Source organism: Branchiostoma belcheri, unplaced genomic scaffold (assembly GCF_001625305.1).
Source record: "Branchiostoma belcheri isolate BF01 breed outbred unplaced genomic scaffold, Haploidv18h27 scaffold147, whole genome shotgun sequence".
Lineage (NCBI taxonomy): Eukaryota > Metazoa > Chordata > Leptocardii > Amphioxiformes > Branchiostomatidae > Branchiostoma > Branchiostoma belcheri.
Genome location: NW_017802902.1, coordinates 547,461 through 564,603, shown reverse-complemented (window position 1 = coordinate 564,603; position 17,143 = coordinate 547,461). Strand labels below are relative to the sequence as shown.

Below are 17,143 nucleotides of genomic sequence, written 5' to 3'. Positions count from 1 at the left end.
AAAATTTGTTGTTGTTGTTGTTTTATACATCAAGGTAAACCTCGTTCCAACGGCATTTTAGACTATCACACGACACGAGACTGCCCTAGTACTTTGACTTCGTTATCCATTCACAGTGTATTATTTGAACACTCTGCCGCCCTATTGACATGCAAAACTTTAATACAGGTTCAGCCATGGAGATACAGCACTACGAAATCGCCGTGGGGTCTGACAGAAGGTTCCCGAATACACGGAGCGACATCCATCCTTTCAAGAACGTCGGTCTCAACAGAACAGCCACGTTTACAGACCTTCGACTGGTACCAGGAGGCGTCTACTACGCCACCGTAAGAGCAACGGGCGTTTCTACTGCCACCGCAGAGGTTACTTCAAATGGAATCACTGTCGGTGTTGGGGGTGAACCTCCGCTGCCTCAGAGTGTCGACATACCAAGGTCTCGTATGATCTCTATTGTACAATCTTACTGAAATAATCCAGTTGTCCGCCCATATGTGCTCCAAGGTGGCTGCAAAATTAACTGCATTTTGTTAAAAGTGCTTTAGCGTCAAATGACCGAGTGGTTAAAAAAGTGGGCACGAGACGAGTTTAAAATGTCACGTGTTCTATTCCTGACATTCCTGGCACAACGTTGTGTTCTAGGTGTAAATGGGTACCTGAATGCAGTTGGAAGAGGGATGGGCTTCACCTTAGGACCATCGGGGTACAACCGAGAGCCCTAAACTCCCTATACCAACCTTTACGGTTACTTTTTCTCCTCCCCAGATTCAGCGATTTGTATGAATAAAACGTATGACTTGTCATTCATAATTTGCTTTTCATCTCAAACAAAAACAACAATCAGTAAATCGCATACATATCGTGTTCTCTCTTTTCCAGCTTTATCTCTTCTACAGAGGCTATCACCTTTGCATGGGATGACCTCCTGTCTGATACACCGATGCTGTTCTATCAATGGGGTATGACAAGCAGGACATCTGCGGAAATACAGGGCCATTCGTGCAAGGAAATGGTAAAGTCATGTGGTTGGAATGTTGAATATAAATTTGTGCTCGTGTAAGTGTAATTCATACTTGTGTTAATCTAAGATCAATTTTCTTTCTTTCCTACCATTTTTTTTACATTGAAGATTCTGAAGCAAATCTTCAGACCTACCTTCTTTTTAAAGATCACAGTTTTTTAACTGATAAAGAGTTGTCTTTGCCATATCTTTAGCAAGTGTTCCGGGTTTCGGAAGCCGTGTCGGTCCCAGAGGACATCAGGCATGTCTTCGACATCCACCCCCTAACTACACTTAGAAAGGACACAATGGTAGAACAAGATGGCCTGTCATTGGAACACGGGAAGACCTACACAGTCGTCATAGTTGGGACAAATGAAGCCTCCGAGTGCGTTACTGTCCTTCATGAGGTGTCGGTAGACACTACACCGCCGACGGGTGGGACATTTGTTGTTGGAGAAAGAGACCTTGAGGTAACTATTCTTTATCATCCTTCCCAATTGCATACAGTCCTGTAAGGTAGCCATGTATGCAGATGACACCATTCTCTACTTTTCACACAGCTGCACACATACAATACAGGACACAATCCAGAACGACTCTACCCGGCTAGTGTACTGGTTTATTGCCAACAGACTCTCTTTAAACCCTTCCAAATGCAAATCAATGCTAGTTGCTTCACACAGGTCCCGAGCTGCTGACCAGCACCTGCAACTTACACTTGCTGCTCAGAACTGGAACAAGTGGAAACGTTTAAGTATCTAGGCGTTGTCCTCGACAACACACTACAGTGGAACCACCATTTTACCCATGTTTCAAAGAAGCTGTCACAAGCAATTGGAATAATGAAGTGCCTAAGACCATACTTGAACAAACAAGCACTACTGACCATCTACAACACACTGTTCCTCCCCCACATCTTATATTGCAGCACTGTTTGGGACCAGGGGGGAAGGGTTGTACAGACAAGCTTCAGAAGCTACAAAACAGAGCTGGTAGGGTCATATTAGGGTGCGACCGCTACACTTCCAGTGAAACTGTTTTGAACCTGCTAGGCTGGACCACCGTATCACAACACCACACACGGGCCAAGGCTGTCCTCACGTTCAAGGCACTGAATGGTATGACACCTGCGCACGTCTCACAATACTTCACAACATCTGCTTCTACCCACTCACACAACGCCCGACACAGTACACAGGGGGGGCTCCAACTACCTAAAGCACGTCTACAGTACAAAAAGAGATCATTTTCATTCTCCGGCACAGTTCTCTGGAACTCCCTTCCGCCACATGTAAGAAACTCAAAATCTATCAGTACATTTAAGACCAGACTTTCTTCCCTCACCAGTTAATTTGATTTTGGTTGAGTGATTTACAAATATTATGATTTTCCTTACCAGTTAATATGATTTTGTTTGTTTTATGTTTGTGAGATAAGTTCCATTGATATGCAAATTCCTTTCGCTTTAACTTATTTATGTTTGGTTGGATTCTTTATGTTACCTTATGATTCATTGCACACTTGTATATAGTGATTATTTTCTTCTTATTTATTATTTTATTTTATCCCCAGTTACTTTGTTTGTATTTTACTATGTTGGGGTTTACCCCCCAGGTATCATTGAAAAACGCCGACAAGGCTATATGTATCACCTGGATAAATAAATAAATGAAAAAAATGAAATGAAATCCTATTTACCTCTCTTTGTCTGGTATCTGTCTGGAGTTTTTTTTTTTTTTTGCCTGCACAGACAGCAAAACCTTGAGGCAGGTGCCATGTCGCTAAGACGTAAAAATCGATATTCTGATATCCTGCTTTCTCTTCTTCTAGACTGTCCACGTCTTGAGGAGTGCCGACGTATTGCACGTGACATGGGATGGTTTCCATGACGAGGACAGTGGTGTGAAGAGTGTAGAGGTGGCGCTGTACGAAAGGATGACGTGTTCTGACCCGTCCGGAACGCTAGTTGCTCTTACGGAATCTACAAATGTTCCGTTGAACTCGTCTGACTACCTCTTTCGGGACATCTCACTACAGGTACCACTACTAATGTTTCCTATCGTTGAAGAGGTTCATCAGTCACGTAGAATTATTAATTAGTAGTATATTCTTCAATCAGTGACTCTTTTGGACGGTAGAAACACGTACCTCCTAATTTTCGATGTCTACTGTACATCTTGATCACGGAGTGACCTAGTCCCGCGAGGACACAATGATCTCCGAGATCAAGATGTACAGTAGACATCAAAATTTGGAGGTACGTGTTTCTACCTTCCAAAAGAGCCACTGATTGAGGAATATACTACTAACTGATGTTTCCTAGTTTCTAACTGTCACATGGATTAATGACCATGGATCAATTCACTTCCACAGTTGTGGATTCATGTGTATTAGTAGAGATTTACGCAGCTGTAAAAGATATTCAACATGTCTGTTATTGTGGACTTCATCTCTCCGTTAACAAAGTTAAGCCTTCTAACCTACGTAAGATGCAATTCCAATTAGATACTGAATACATCATATTATGTTTTATCTTTCAGATTGATGTACCATACTACGTGCAACTAAAGGTCACGAACAATGCTGAGTTGTCGTCACTTTTTACGAGTTCCCCGGTCCTGTTGGACCTGACCGACCCAGTCGCCGGTGTTGTGGTCGACGGGCACGACTTCAAAAGAGACAAAAGCTACCAGAACCACACGGACAAAATGGAAGGTTTGTTCATGTTTTTATTATTTTTGACGAGAGGTGTAGTCTCTTTTCTCTTGCATTTTTCAGCAGAGCCTGGAACAAAACAACTGACCCTTCTTACTTTCACCAGGTGTTTTTATCCACCTCCCCATCCCCGATGGAGACTCTTGCCCCAGGCGGAGATACGATTTTGGTACTGAAAGTGAAGATTGGTCTGCTGTTCTCACAAGTGGGATGTGGAAAGTCGGCAGGACTGATACCATTCTCTTCTTACCAGACCAGGTATGGCTTCAATCTTGTCATTTATTGAAATCTACAATTGCTTCCCGGGGTAGACGTGTATTTGAATAACATTAAAGTTCATTACCAACATTTTTACCAGTATTATAGGTTATTTGTCACATAGCATTTTTTCAATATGTTTAGCTGTCTTACTGGGAAGATGACGGTCTTGAGATAAAGATGCAGCGAGACATAAGAGAACCAAGAATGAAGTCGGGTGCAGTTCACACCAAGGCTCATTTACAAGAAGCTGGAAAGTACCAGGTATTGTGTTTAACTTCTAACTGAGAATACATCCGATTGTTTATATCAGCCCCGGTCGCATACATCAAACTATGCACCTGATAGTATTCTGCAACAATTGTGCTGTATGACGTAAAGTTTGGAAAAATTGGGTTCAAGAAATGCACCCGTTCTCAATACATGTAGCACGTACAGTGATATCGTCGTGGAAAAAAGGCGTAGGTGCATCGCACGATGTACGTTAATATGTGACCGGTGCCTAAGGCATGAAGACGTTACTTATAGATGTTTTGACAATAACAGATGACAATCCAAGCCGCCGGTGGGGATATCTCTGCTGTCACAAGTGTCACCTTCTGGGGAGGTCCGGAGGGAGTTGTGGCTGGGTTTGACACCTCGTTTGATGAGTATGTCGAAGAGTCAACATCGGCTGCATCCGAGGAATGTGACTGTTGTCTCAACACTACTGCGTTCGCAGCAGAGGACGGAATGCACAATGGGACTTCCGAAAGTAACCGATTTCTTACTTCATTTATTACGTGTCTTGTAATAATGGACTGCCTATTTAGATCAGAAAGAACACAGATGGAGAACTTAGGAGTAGATATCTCCATCAGCACATCTCGAATACACGCAAGAAGGAAAAATGCAGGAAGGCTAAATATCTTGTGTATTTTGTATAATGACAATCACAATGAAGTCTAATGTATGCAATAACCATTTCTGCATTTGTGACATATTAAAAAAGAATCAACGAGCTATACCCCGAAAGGTGTAGGAAGATTATGTTTACAATCATATATAACCCTGATTCGGACAAGTGAGAATCTATGCCCTATCCCGACAAATGCCATGGTATTCCCTAACTCTAATTCGCGTACAAGTGACAAATGACCCTGACCCCAATTCCTGAAACTATTTTCCAATGATGAGGCATTAAGAAACGTTAGAAACTGATGATAATTGATTAAAATGCATGTTGTAAAATGCAGTGGAGGTTTGCAACTGCAGCTGTTCAGAATTGGTCTCCACGGAATCTGTCGACAACACATACCAGACAACTACAGATGACCCGTATGATCCTGCTTCAGACGTGTTTTGGGAGTTTGAAAGAGAAACAGTCCCTGGTGACACCTACAATGGCCCAGAGGAAGACTGGGGAAATGAATATCCATCTTTTGGACTACAGCTACAGAAAGGTTAGTTTACTAGTTTTAAAGAGACCAGGCTTTACCATATCACCACCATGGTCACAATCTTAGCCTAGGTGGTGTTCAAATTATTGTGCCCTATCATTTATTCCTTGTATCGGCTTGTCAACACAGGCTGCATGCCATTTTAAGATGATAGCATAGTTATGAATGACAGCATATATCACTACTGAGTTTCATATAGTTAAATTTTGACTGCAAAAATTGATCTTGTCACGATTTAATTAAGTATCAATTTGACTTATGCAACAAAACAAGGAAGATCAATGCAATACCCCATAAGCAATACCCCTGGCCGTAGTACTAGAAACAGCGAGATGCTAGACTGTCCGAGAGCAAGAACGAATAGATACAAGAACTCGCCTATACCGTTTATGGTCCAGCTTCTCAATAACCATGGACTGAACCCCTGACTGTTGTTTTTCTAATATGTAGTACACTGTATCTGTATCAAATGTTGTCCGGGAAATTTATAATGTATGGAACATGTATTTTTATTGGTTTGTTAATCGTACGTCTATATTGATTGCAAACCTGTAGTTTTTAATAATTATTAGAAGTTTATTGCAAATTCATGCCCGGGGAGCTAATTGCAGATTACAAACACAAAAGAACAATGAAACGTAGTATAAAATAACTAAAATCTACATGATGAAAGGTAGTTGTCTAGAGCTATAGCTATGTCTAAACCTATGTCTAAGGGGTTTGACTTCTCTTTTTTAGACTATGGAAGACGTAATGTCCCACCTTTTCTAAAATTAGTGGGTTTTGGGAAGTTAAAAGAACAATAGTTTTTTCTTGGTCTGTAAGTTTAGTAAAATTGGGATAAATTGTAGAAGTTTGAATAGTTAACTCATTTCGAGCGTTGCTATGAAAGGAACAATTTGAGATAAAGTGTATTTCGTCTTCCACAGCCTTTGCATTACAATATTTACAAATTCTTTCACATGCAGGTAGCCTTCTATACCGGCCTCTCTCTATCTCCAAAGGATGGGCGCTAACTCTACTTTTGCTAATGGCTGAGCGCAGTTCGAAGTCTGCAAGATTAAGATATCGCTCTGTGTTGTACATAGTTTTACATTTTGCATAAAATCTTAACTTACCACTATCAGTTGACATAGTATGAAAAAATGTTTGTATATGCATATCTGTAAGTCTCCTTCTCAGCATTTTCACAACATGTTCGGGATCATAATGTGAGTTTTCGGAATGCCACAGAAAGGAGTATCCATTGTGATCTAATATGTCTTTAACACGTTGAAGTAAAGTTCGTCTACGGGTATTTGTCGGAAGGCTTTGTTGTAAGAGGATTGCATCCCTTTGAAGGGGGTGTGAAGTTGTATCTAATTGGATCAGGCGTAACCAGAATTTAACTACATATATACAAATATCTATATCTAAAGGGAATCTACCTAATTCTGCTCTACATGCGACATTGCTACTATTTCTAAAAACACCGAGAACATTTTTACAGAACTGGTTGTGTACATTTTCGATAGGTGAGGTATCATGTTGCTGTTCAGTCCCCCATATTTGACATCCATACAATAAAATCGGTTTTACACATGGGTCAAAAATCTTTAGGAGGCTACGTGGTAAGACTGATGAACGGATAATAGATTTGAAACTATAAATGGCTTTGCGTGCCTTCAGTGATAGCTGCTTTTTAGTTAGGGTGAAGCTACCTGATGATGTAAGGGTTAGGCCTAAATAGCAGTAGGAGGTAACGTTGTCTATTGTATTGTTTTCAAAGTAGAACTTTTGCTTCGGAAATGAACGACCTGCTTTGTTAAAAATAACAACTTTAGTTTTTTTCAAATTTACTTGGAGTTTCCATTTGTCGCAGAAGTTACTTAATCTATCTATGGCCGATTGTAGACCTTTGTCTGATTCTGAAAGTATTACAACATCATCGGCATACAATAAACAAGAGACATATAGATTATATAAAGAAGGTGGCATACATTCTGAATTATCTAACTCTTTCACTAAGTCATTAATAAATAAATTAAAAAGGGTGGGGCTCAAGTTACACCCCTGTCGGACACCTTTGTCTGTCACAAATGGCGGTGTAAGGCCAGATTTTGTTTTGACGCAAGTTTCTGGTTTACAATATAAGCATTTGATTAATTTATAGAAATTCCCCCCTATTCCCGAATTTAGTAATTTGAAACGGAGACCTTCTCTCCAGACAGTGTCAAATGCCTTTCTAAAATCTATGAAACATGAGTAAAGGCGTTTGTTGTTATGGAAATATTTTGTAATTAGCGAGTCTAAAACAAAGAGATTATCATTTGTACTGAAATGTTTTCTGAAGCCGGCCGGTCTGGTTGGGGGAGATTAGTTTATTATCATCTAAAAAAGTTGTTAGGCGTGTATCTAAAATTGATGTGAATAGTTTTGCTAGACAGCTGGTGACCGAAATACCCCTGTAATTACTAGGGTCATCTTTTGGTCCATTTAATATACCAATGTTTTGTAAATTGGTCTACAATTCAGTTGTTTTTAACTGCGAAGAACCAATAAATCCATCTTGAATCTTGAATTGAATATATCAAATTGATAATATGTATACTTTATACGTGAGTATTTATAAAATCACATATTCCCATTTGAGCAGGGTTTGCAGCAGATGGCACAGAGAAGCATTATGCAGTGATGTGGCTACGGTCAGCCATGTCCGGTCATGAACCTCAACAGGAACTGTTTGAACTGAACTTTGACCCGTCAGAGGCATTCCACGTGTATGCCCTGGACTTTCAAGTTGACCGGACTGACCCAAAGAACGTACGTTTAATTTTTTTTTATCAACTTGCAATGGTGAAACCTTTTTTTCGTATTCATGATATCAAAGCTAATTTGGATGCTTGCTTTAATTGACAAAAAGTATATCATATTGACTAAAACGTATGGAAATTGTGAGATGTAGTGTGTAATGCGTTGAGATGTAGTTTTAAGGTATAACTTTACTTCATACTCCGATAGCATCGGTACTAATATTGAACCGTTCTTAATGATCTTATATAGGAGATATGGTCTGTAGACCTCATCATTGACGGAACAAGAGCCTTAGCTTTATCAGGGTTACCTCCACTTCCTACCGACGCGGTTGTTACGTTCAGCGTCTGGAATTTTGAGGACTATGTTCCAGACGTCGAGGACCCATTTTATCCACCGACGGCGACAGCAAACTTTAAGGATGTAAGGTAAATTAACCTTGTCTAAAGGCTGGAGAAACTATGACCCCCAATAGCAATTACGAGAATTTGTGATTATTTTTGACGATGACCGAAACTAGAATTTACAAACGGTACAACAACATTCCTTTCTTTATTACATGTAAAGGCGGATTTCTCACTAGTGACAGGATATATATTTAAAAAACAAGCATTTTTAGAACATGTCGATTACATAAATTTTAGTCTACTTTACTTCTAAATGCATCGCATTTTTCCCCAGCTTTCCAGCGAGCTCGGACCAACTTTGTCGGTACGGCGAGCCTTTCCGCAATGGAGACAGCGCCATTTTGTCATTCATGGCAGGAGTGGGAACTGAGGCATTCCAGGATGACGTTGTGCCTTTCAGGATGGTATGTTATAATGTCTCAAGGGCGGAGCATTCGTTATATTAATGTCTTATTGGTCACCTTATTAAATGTGCACAGCCCTTAAGCCTACCTTGGCCATGCAATACAAATGTATGCAACTTACACATTATTAGTATCTCATGTTTATGGCTTAACCCTCAACAGTACACCTTCCCGGACTGATTAATCTGTACACCTGGGGTCCGCGCGGACCCCAAAGCAGTTTTTTGCTAATTTTTAGAAATTATCAACATGCTACCAGCTCAATTGTTTTGCAAACTGATGTGGGAACATCTGTGTCCACATTACATACAAAAATCATACACTTTGAACTTTTTCTATTTTTTGGTGAAGGAAACAAGACAAGAAGAAATACCCGATTTTTAAACCCATTTCAGACTGAAGGGGCTTTTGAGGCCCAACTTTGATCTCAGATAGCAGCTAAACGGCTTGCGCTAGAAGCATCAAATTTGGACCTTTCCTAAAATGTCTCTGGAAAAAAGTTCATATTAGTTTAATACTAGTAAGTTGATGTTTTTTTGTGTTGCCATGGCAATGGGTTTCTAGCAGGCAGTTTTTTTTTTAAAATAGAAGTAATTTTGGTTTAAACATAAAAATTTTATATTAAATTACACTTCTTTTCCAACATTAATAACATCTTACATTATTAAATATAAGTTAAATCATTTAATATGCATAGAATATGCTAATTTGATGACGTCATTGGTCAAAATCCAATATGGCGGACTATATTATTAGCTCTGACGTCATATGACGTCATAATTACACCAAAGTTATTAAAATTTAATTCTATTACTACACCATTCTCTGAAAACTTGGTAGACATACGATGAGTGCATAAAAACATATAAAAACGGAAATACGGTAATGTATAAGAACGCCAGTGTATCCATTATGATCGAAAGCCGGCTGGGGTCCGCGCGGACCCCAAAAGAAGATCAGATATAATTTTTTTATAAATGGTAGAAACGGAGTTTTCTGCACTGTATTGAGAGACAACTTTGCGGGTAACAATTACCTAAAATTTCAGAAAAAAGTCTTTAGAAAAAAAAAGATATTACAGAATATATAGTGCTGGGGTCCGCGCGGACCCCAGGTGTACTGTTTAGGGTTAAAGCTGTTGGATATGATTTTTCCTGGAGCGTTTTCCATTGTTGTTGCTGCTATTGGTGTTTTGTTGTTGGATAAACATGTATGTGCGCCGTGTGTGTGTGTTTGTGCGTGTGTGATATGCATTAAGCTAGCGCGAGTGTCGATGCGGGTGTTTTATGGAAAACTCACGCTATTTCTCGAAAAGATAATGTGACTGTATTGTGAATGTGACTGTACGCTTAAAAAAGAAATGCATGTTAGGCCAATAATTGACTACTAAGTTATAAAAAAAAGTTTCTTTTATTCCAACTTAAATGTTCTACTTACTGTTTCTGTTGTAGGTCCCTTACCACTCGTGTATCCCATGTTTGAGGGCTTGTGACAACTTCTACTGTTCCAATGACTGCGATGGTTCCGAGGTCACAGAATATCACGTATTGTTGGACAACTTGGCCCTAGATGTAAACAGTACAGTCCAATACGACACCGATAACATCACAGTCCCGGCGAAATACTATATGACTATTAAAGCTACAACAGGTGCGTCGATACTCCGATTTTATCTACCTATCTGCTTAAATGCTAAGACCAGAACTGGCCGAGCCTGTCTTGCTCCTCTTCATTTTTTCCCGCTAGGCAGCAGGGATATGAGGCAATTTGAGCTATGTTGGTAAGGGAGAATACAATTGAGGATATTCGTAAAAGAAGGCTTCGGTGGTTTGGTCACATTGGTGTACATCCGATTTCACTTCACAATCTACTGATTGCACAGTGTGCACTGTGGACTGTCTATATTACAAACATTCGACACAGAACAGCCATCACAAAACTCGGGATAAGTTAACACAAACTCCACATAGAAAAGGGCAGACACAACCACATTCCTCTACAGCAAATGATCTGCCAATTTTGTAAAATAGATAATATTGAAGATGAATTCCATTTTGTAGTTGACTGCACATTATATAGAAATGAGAGGGATTCCCTCTATACTTATGTAATAGATAAGTTCCCAAGCTTTAGACATTTAGATAGAATAGAAAAATTCGAATTCCTCATGAAACTTGACAAACCATGTATCATTAGCTCAATATGTTCGTACATATTTAACTGCATCAAGAAGCGAGAAAAAGCTGAACCTGTAAATAGTAGATCACAATAGTATGTATAGTATGTAAGTTTCAATACTGTATTCTTTCCCTGTTTACCCATGACCTGTACTTAGCTTGTTAGAGCACAAACGTACAATAAAGGTCTTCCATTCAGTACGTTGGTACGTTGTAATAAATTAAATATACATGTTTTCGTTGTAATAATATTCATGTTTTGTACCTTATAGTTCTGTCCATCGCTGTTGTTGTAATGCCGTGTGCATTGATTTGCCAACTATTTCTACCGACTTCAGCGTCAGGAAGACAGGTCATCGCATCATCCGATGGAGTTTACATAGATGTGACACCACCGAGGTTTGAAGCCCTATTTCACGTAGACACATCGTGGTCGATGGACGAGCCATCAGAATTCCAAGGATCAAATTCTACCATAGCTGTTCGCTGGAGAGCTATCGATATGGAAAGCAAGGTAAAGCCTAGAGCACGTCTCTTGATCAGCATGCAATATAGAACTTTTCGACCGAAACATTTTTTTGCCATTAACCAAGATATATCAGCAAAATTTCTTTCATTTTCACTTCTAGATTACTGAATACCGTTGGGCTGTCGGTACTTCTAAGGGCAGCAATGATATTCGAGAGTTTGACACCATCATCCCAATGGACGAGAAAGATGTCCTTGCTGTAGCAGAAGATTTAGAGGGTCTTCTTGAGGAAGGCAGTATCTACTACGTTACTGTAGTGGCGCTCAACTTAGCTGGACTTGAGGAGACTGTATACACCAATGGTGAATGTTACATTGTAAACTATGTATAGAGAAGAAAACTGTTACCTGTGTGTGTAGACTTTCGTTTACACCTGCCTTTTTGTTGATTTTCAAATAGTTGACTTTTGAAAAAGTCAAACTATCGGTATTTCTAGTAATGATCGTTTTCTTTCTTTTTTTTGTCTTGTCATCTGCATTGAATAAGGACTGTACAAAATGATAATAACCCAATGCACAAATATGTGTTTTACAGGAGTAACTGTTTTGATGACTGAACCGAACACCACGAGTGCCAACATCTCCGTCCCAGGCGCCGTGCAGATAGCTCCTAACGTAGTGTCCACTGAGGATCAGACAAGTATTAGTTTCGTTTGGACTGCAGTAGAGGACTCTGGCATAAATGCGTACTGTAAGTAAACTTGTAATTCTGAACGTAAACATTTTTACAATGGATTAAACAGTAGTTAATGGCTTAACGTTTTGCACGTGAATCTGCTTGCCATCATGAAAGATGCTTGCCATCATCATTCACACAATACGAAGCGACACTTTTTTATTTTATTCTTTTATTTATTGCATGTTAAGACAACTGGCTTGTCCCTACAGCTATTCTTTACTAATTCCCAAGTGGGGCTTGTGGACGAGAAAATGATACAACATGTAAACAGCAAAATACATCTCACTGTCAAGACAAATTTATTTAACGTCGTTTACATCTCTCATTTCGAATTTCCATACTATTTACTTTGCAGATTTCAGTGTTGGTAGTGCACAAAGTTCACCAGATGATATCGTTCCCCGCACTCAAGTTGGAGTAAATGGTTCCGGATACATTTCCATTCATGACGGCATCGTTGAATTTGAGGGGTTCAACGGTGACTTATCCGAGATGAGAGAGAGGACAATCGATGATGCAAACAAAACGTTTCCAAACAACTTCCAGATGGAGCCTGGAAGGTGGAAAATTTTTCAATTTTTTTTTTGACTCCGTTTTGATCTACATCACCGTTGCTCTGTCGTTATTGTAATTCATTGTGTATATACATGTATAGATATTAGAAACATTCAAATACGCGTCATAATGTAGCTTCTAATGGTGTTTAAATGAACCGTTTTCTTTAATAAATGAGTCTCTTTTTGCGTTATTTCAGAAATCTGTTTGTGCACATGGATGCATGTAACCCGGGCCATAAGTGTGGCAGAATTCAGTCACCTGTTGTTCTGATACACCGTAAGTAAAAATATTTTGTTTACAAAAATAGGCAATTGTTTTAAAAAAGGCTTCACACTCAGGTTAAATTTCTTCCGAAAATAGTTTTATCAGGTTAATGAAATATATGATACTTAAGTTTTCTTATACACAACCAAGACATCAGACCCTCAACTAAATGGGTAGCATATAGCGGCGAGAAGCAGAAATCTAGTCAGAAGCTCTGGGGAAGATGTATGATAGACACTAAAACGTCAGCAATGTATCTTAGCTAAAATTTCATTTCTGTGTAGATAAAATAAATGGCTCTTTGTTGTTATAAGGTGACAGTGATGCTATTGAAACATCAACAAACGGAGAAGACCTTGCCTTGGAGTTTGTAGGACATCATTTTGACGGGACCAATGCTACAGTGGCCGTGCAAACTACTGGAGGCTAGTATTTGATGACTATGACCATATTTGAATTCCATGCCTTAATATTATTATATATCTAAAATTGCTTTGTTGGTTTTTGTAAAGTACTGTTTTGCAGATGTGGAATGACAATTATTTATTGAACGTATAGGTTTACGCCCCGGAGAAAAGATTGTGTGCAGTCCGCTGTCCAAACAGGATGTTGTACAGGAGTACACATCAGACGCGTCAGCCAGGTTCAAGCCGATTATTGTCAACCCCTACCTAACAGCGGACTTTACAGATAGAAACCTGCGACACAGGTAATGTTATAAGTGGAGCGTTTCCGCACTATACTCAAGACAGCAGTTGAGACCAAAAACTGCTACATTTATACAATCATGCTGTACAAGCACAATCATGCATCTTATAAATAATTTCTTTCATGATAAATGCTTGCGATGTTTTTGGAGAAGTAGAGCAACCAGTTTACAAAATAATGTTCCTACAGGATCCGTAGATTCACCGACCAAAGCTTCGTGCTGAGTCCAGTTGCTGGTCAGGAGTTACGAGGCCCCCTCAACATCACAGTTACCATGGTCAACGTAACGGCAGCACCTACCGAGCTTCTTAGGCTGCTCTTCTGGAATGCGGGTATACTTATTCATTTGTTTTACTGTACAAGAAATGAAATACATATAACTATTTTAACACAACAAAAGAACATCCACTTCCGTAAGGTCTATAACTAAACATACACATAAAGTCACGTAGGTGCATACGCACAAGACTATGAGTAAATCATTACGCCGTGGCCACTTCTTTCAACATCTGTACACTGTAAGGGTTGTCACCTAGAATGTAGTTGACTTTATCGTGAGATGTAACAAATTTTGTTGAGCAAGCGGAGAAAAGGTTGAACAGCTTTGTGAGTTAATCTTCATACTGTGAATAATCTGTAATAAACATATGATATGATGGCCTTCATCTACAATATCATTTGGACATAATGGACAAATAAAGCTCTTGTCGGCGGAGGTTTGATAATATCTTTCGATTTCAACAATCAAATTATGACTACACGTTCCAATCTTTCTCATTGCTCTACTTACTTCAAATTTGTATTCCAGAAAGGTCCGTGCCTCTTCTTTAATACAGAATAAAATTGATTTGAATAGAGGTGTAGGAGACGTAATTCATCCGTTAACGTATGGATTTAGAAGGGGCTAAGTTGTAAACAAATACGGTTTTACCCCTGTCGAATGCAATAGAAACAGCCATCAGGGTGACTTACGTTCTTTCTCCTAAACATTTGTGATTACACATTCAAACATTTATTTTTTTCGTCCAGAATCAGAGATGTGGCAGGATGCCGGACATACATGTCAACTCTTCACCCAGACGTACACATACAAAAACACGTCGGAGTTCAATGTACAGGTGAGTAACAGACAAAGGTTTTCGGTAAGTTGGATCATGTGCATTTTGCTGCTGTTGTGTGAGTCAGAACAACTGGTATTATTTGTATGGCTGGTGTACAACCGCATGACACCAGCATGTGTATCTTTATATAGACGGTATAACCGTCCTTCGGCGCAACACCTTATCAAGCTACAACATAGTATAAGCAGAACATAGATGACCAATAAACATATTCCACTTTTTTCTAGGTTTGCAACACCAGCAACCTCCTCACAAATCCTACCTCCGTACATCGTGATAAAAGATCTCCGCAGGAAGGCATCTTCTTTGGAAAAGAGACATTCTTTGTCGTTGCGCTCGTCGATTCATCTTTCCAAAACAGTGCACCGCGTCTCGCCGTCTCACCCTACCTGTGGACCTATGAGGATGTCCCGATTGTGGCATACCTGGAAGCGATAGACGACGACGATGACGAAGTAACGTTCAGTATAGACAGGTCTACTGAGACTCTGTTCATTGGAGAAGTTGAAATTGAGCCGAATGGGATACTCCGCTATACACCATGCAAAGATTGCTTTGGTAAGGACTTTGTAACTGTTGTTATGAGTGAGAACAGGAGGGATGGAGAAACGCCACTGGTGACGAGAGAGACGGTTGTCATTGATGTCGTCGCTCTTGAAGACAACCCCGACGTCTTTGCAGTGAAGGATAGAGTAAAGGTAAACAGCACAGGTGACTCCATCACAGTTACATTGGAGGAGAACACAGCTCAAAGACTAACCCGGTCCAAGTACGATGTCTTGGTGTTTGGAGCGGACATAGAAACGAATGATGTTTTGTCCCTGGTATTCCACGACCCAAGCAATGGCACTTTGGCCTTGTCAAAGATTGTGCAAAACATCACCTTCCTCCATGACGACACCGATGACCATGCCACGGTAGATGGCGCTAACTTTGCCAATAAATCGGCGGATGAAGTGTCTATCCCTTACCCACAGAACCTCCTGATGCCACACCGACCAGAGAAGTACTCCTGGGTAGCGGTTGGCTTCACCTACGTTCCGGACATGAACTTCTATGGACATGATCAGGTCAGGGTGTATGCTCATGACCAGAGTGGCAAACGTTCTGACGTACTTACCTTTAACATCTTCGTCCTTGAAAACCGCTGTATGAATGGCGGCCTGTGCACCGGTCCTGACCACGATCCAAACTGCACAGACATACAGCGGAGCGTCTCCTTCAGTGGGTACGAATGCGCATGCCTGGATGGTTACTACGGAAGGTACTGCGAGAGCGACTTTGACGAATGTTCCTCCAACCCCTGTCCGCAGAACTACACCTGTGTCGACCTCCCTAACGACTTCCTCTGTGATTGTGGCTCCCCGTCCTGGCCGTGCGCCTCGCAGTCCATGCCACCATGGCAGATCGCACTCATCACCCTCCTGTGCATTGGTGTCACTATCGCTGTCGTAGCTTGGGCTGTGTGGAAAGCATCGAAGAAGGAGAAGAATAAAATTGGGTAAATACTATTTATTTTATATCTCTTATACTATTGTCTTGTTTCAATATTTTGTCAAAAATATAGGCTCAGTGATATTTAGTTACAAATGCGAGTTGTCTTCGAAGGCAATTAGGAAAACATTTTAATTGATTAAGGCAATACGTAATTGCAAATCTGCATTAAGTATGAACAAACTAAGAATAGCTCCTAATCCTGGTTTAACTTTATCTGAAGGCCACTTCGCATGTCTGATGAAGACATCGAGCTTACCAACATGCAAACCAAACGCCCGAGAGATCTCGCAGAGCCGAAACAGAATCTGTGGGTTTGTCCTGAGCTGCCAACTGAGGCACCACAAGCATCACACTCTCCCGTTAAGGCTCTGAAAGAGACCGGTGCCCACAACTGAGGTAGATACCTTTAGTTTTTCCGAATTTTTCAGTCAACACGAGATTCGTTGAGTACAGACGCTACAGGGATAGGAGAAAAATAAGCAATCCCCTTAGTGTATCGAAAGTCAAACAGTTCATGATTATTCTTACGATACTGTTTCTCACACAGACCAAGTCGAAGTGCACGCCAGCTGCCTCTCATCGACTGAAGACA

General features: G+C 40.2%; 1 protein-coding gene across 1 annotated transcript; it reads left to right on the top strand.

Annotated features, from left to right (window-relative positions):
* The first annotated feature begins 11,543 nt into the window (after positions 1 to 11,543).
* Positions 11,544 to 16,559, top strand: LOC109465079. The gene is made up of 7 exons (XM_019762221.1): positions 11,544 to 11,710; positions 11,826 to 12,027; positions 12,260 to 12,415; positions 13,784 to 13,934; positions 14,123 to 14,265; positions 14,963 to 15,051; positions 15,282 to 16,559. The coding sequence occupies exons 1-7, from the start codon at positions 11,633 to 11,635 to the stop codon at positions 16,557 to 16,559; spliced, it is 2,097 nt and encodes a 698-aa protein (XP_019617780.1). The 5' UTR covers positions 11,544 to 11,632.
* Positions 16,560 to 17,143: the final 584 nt, after the last annotated feature.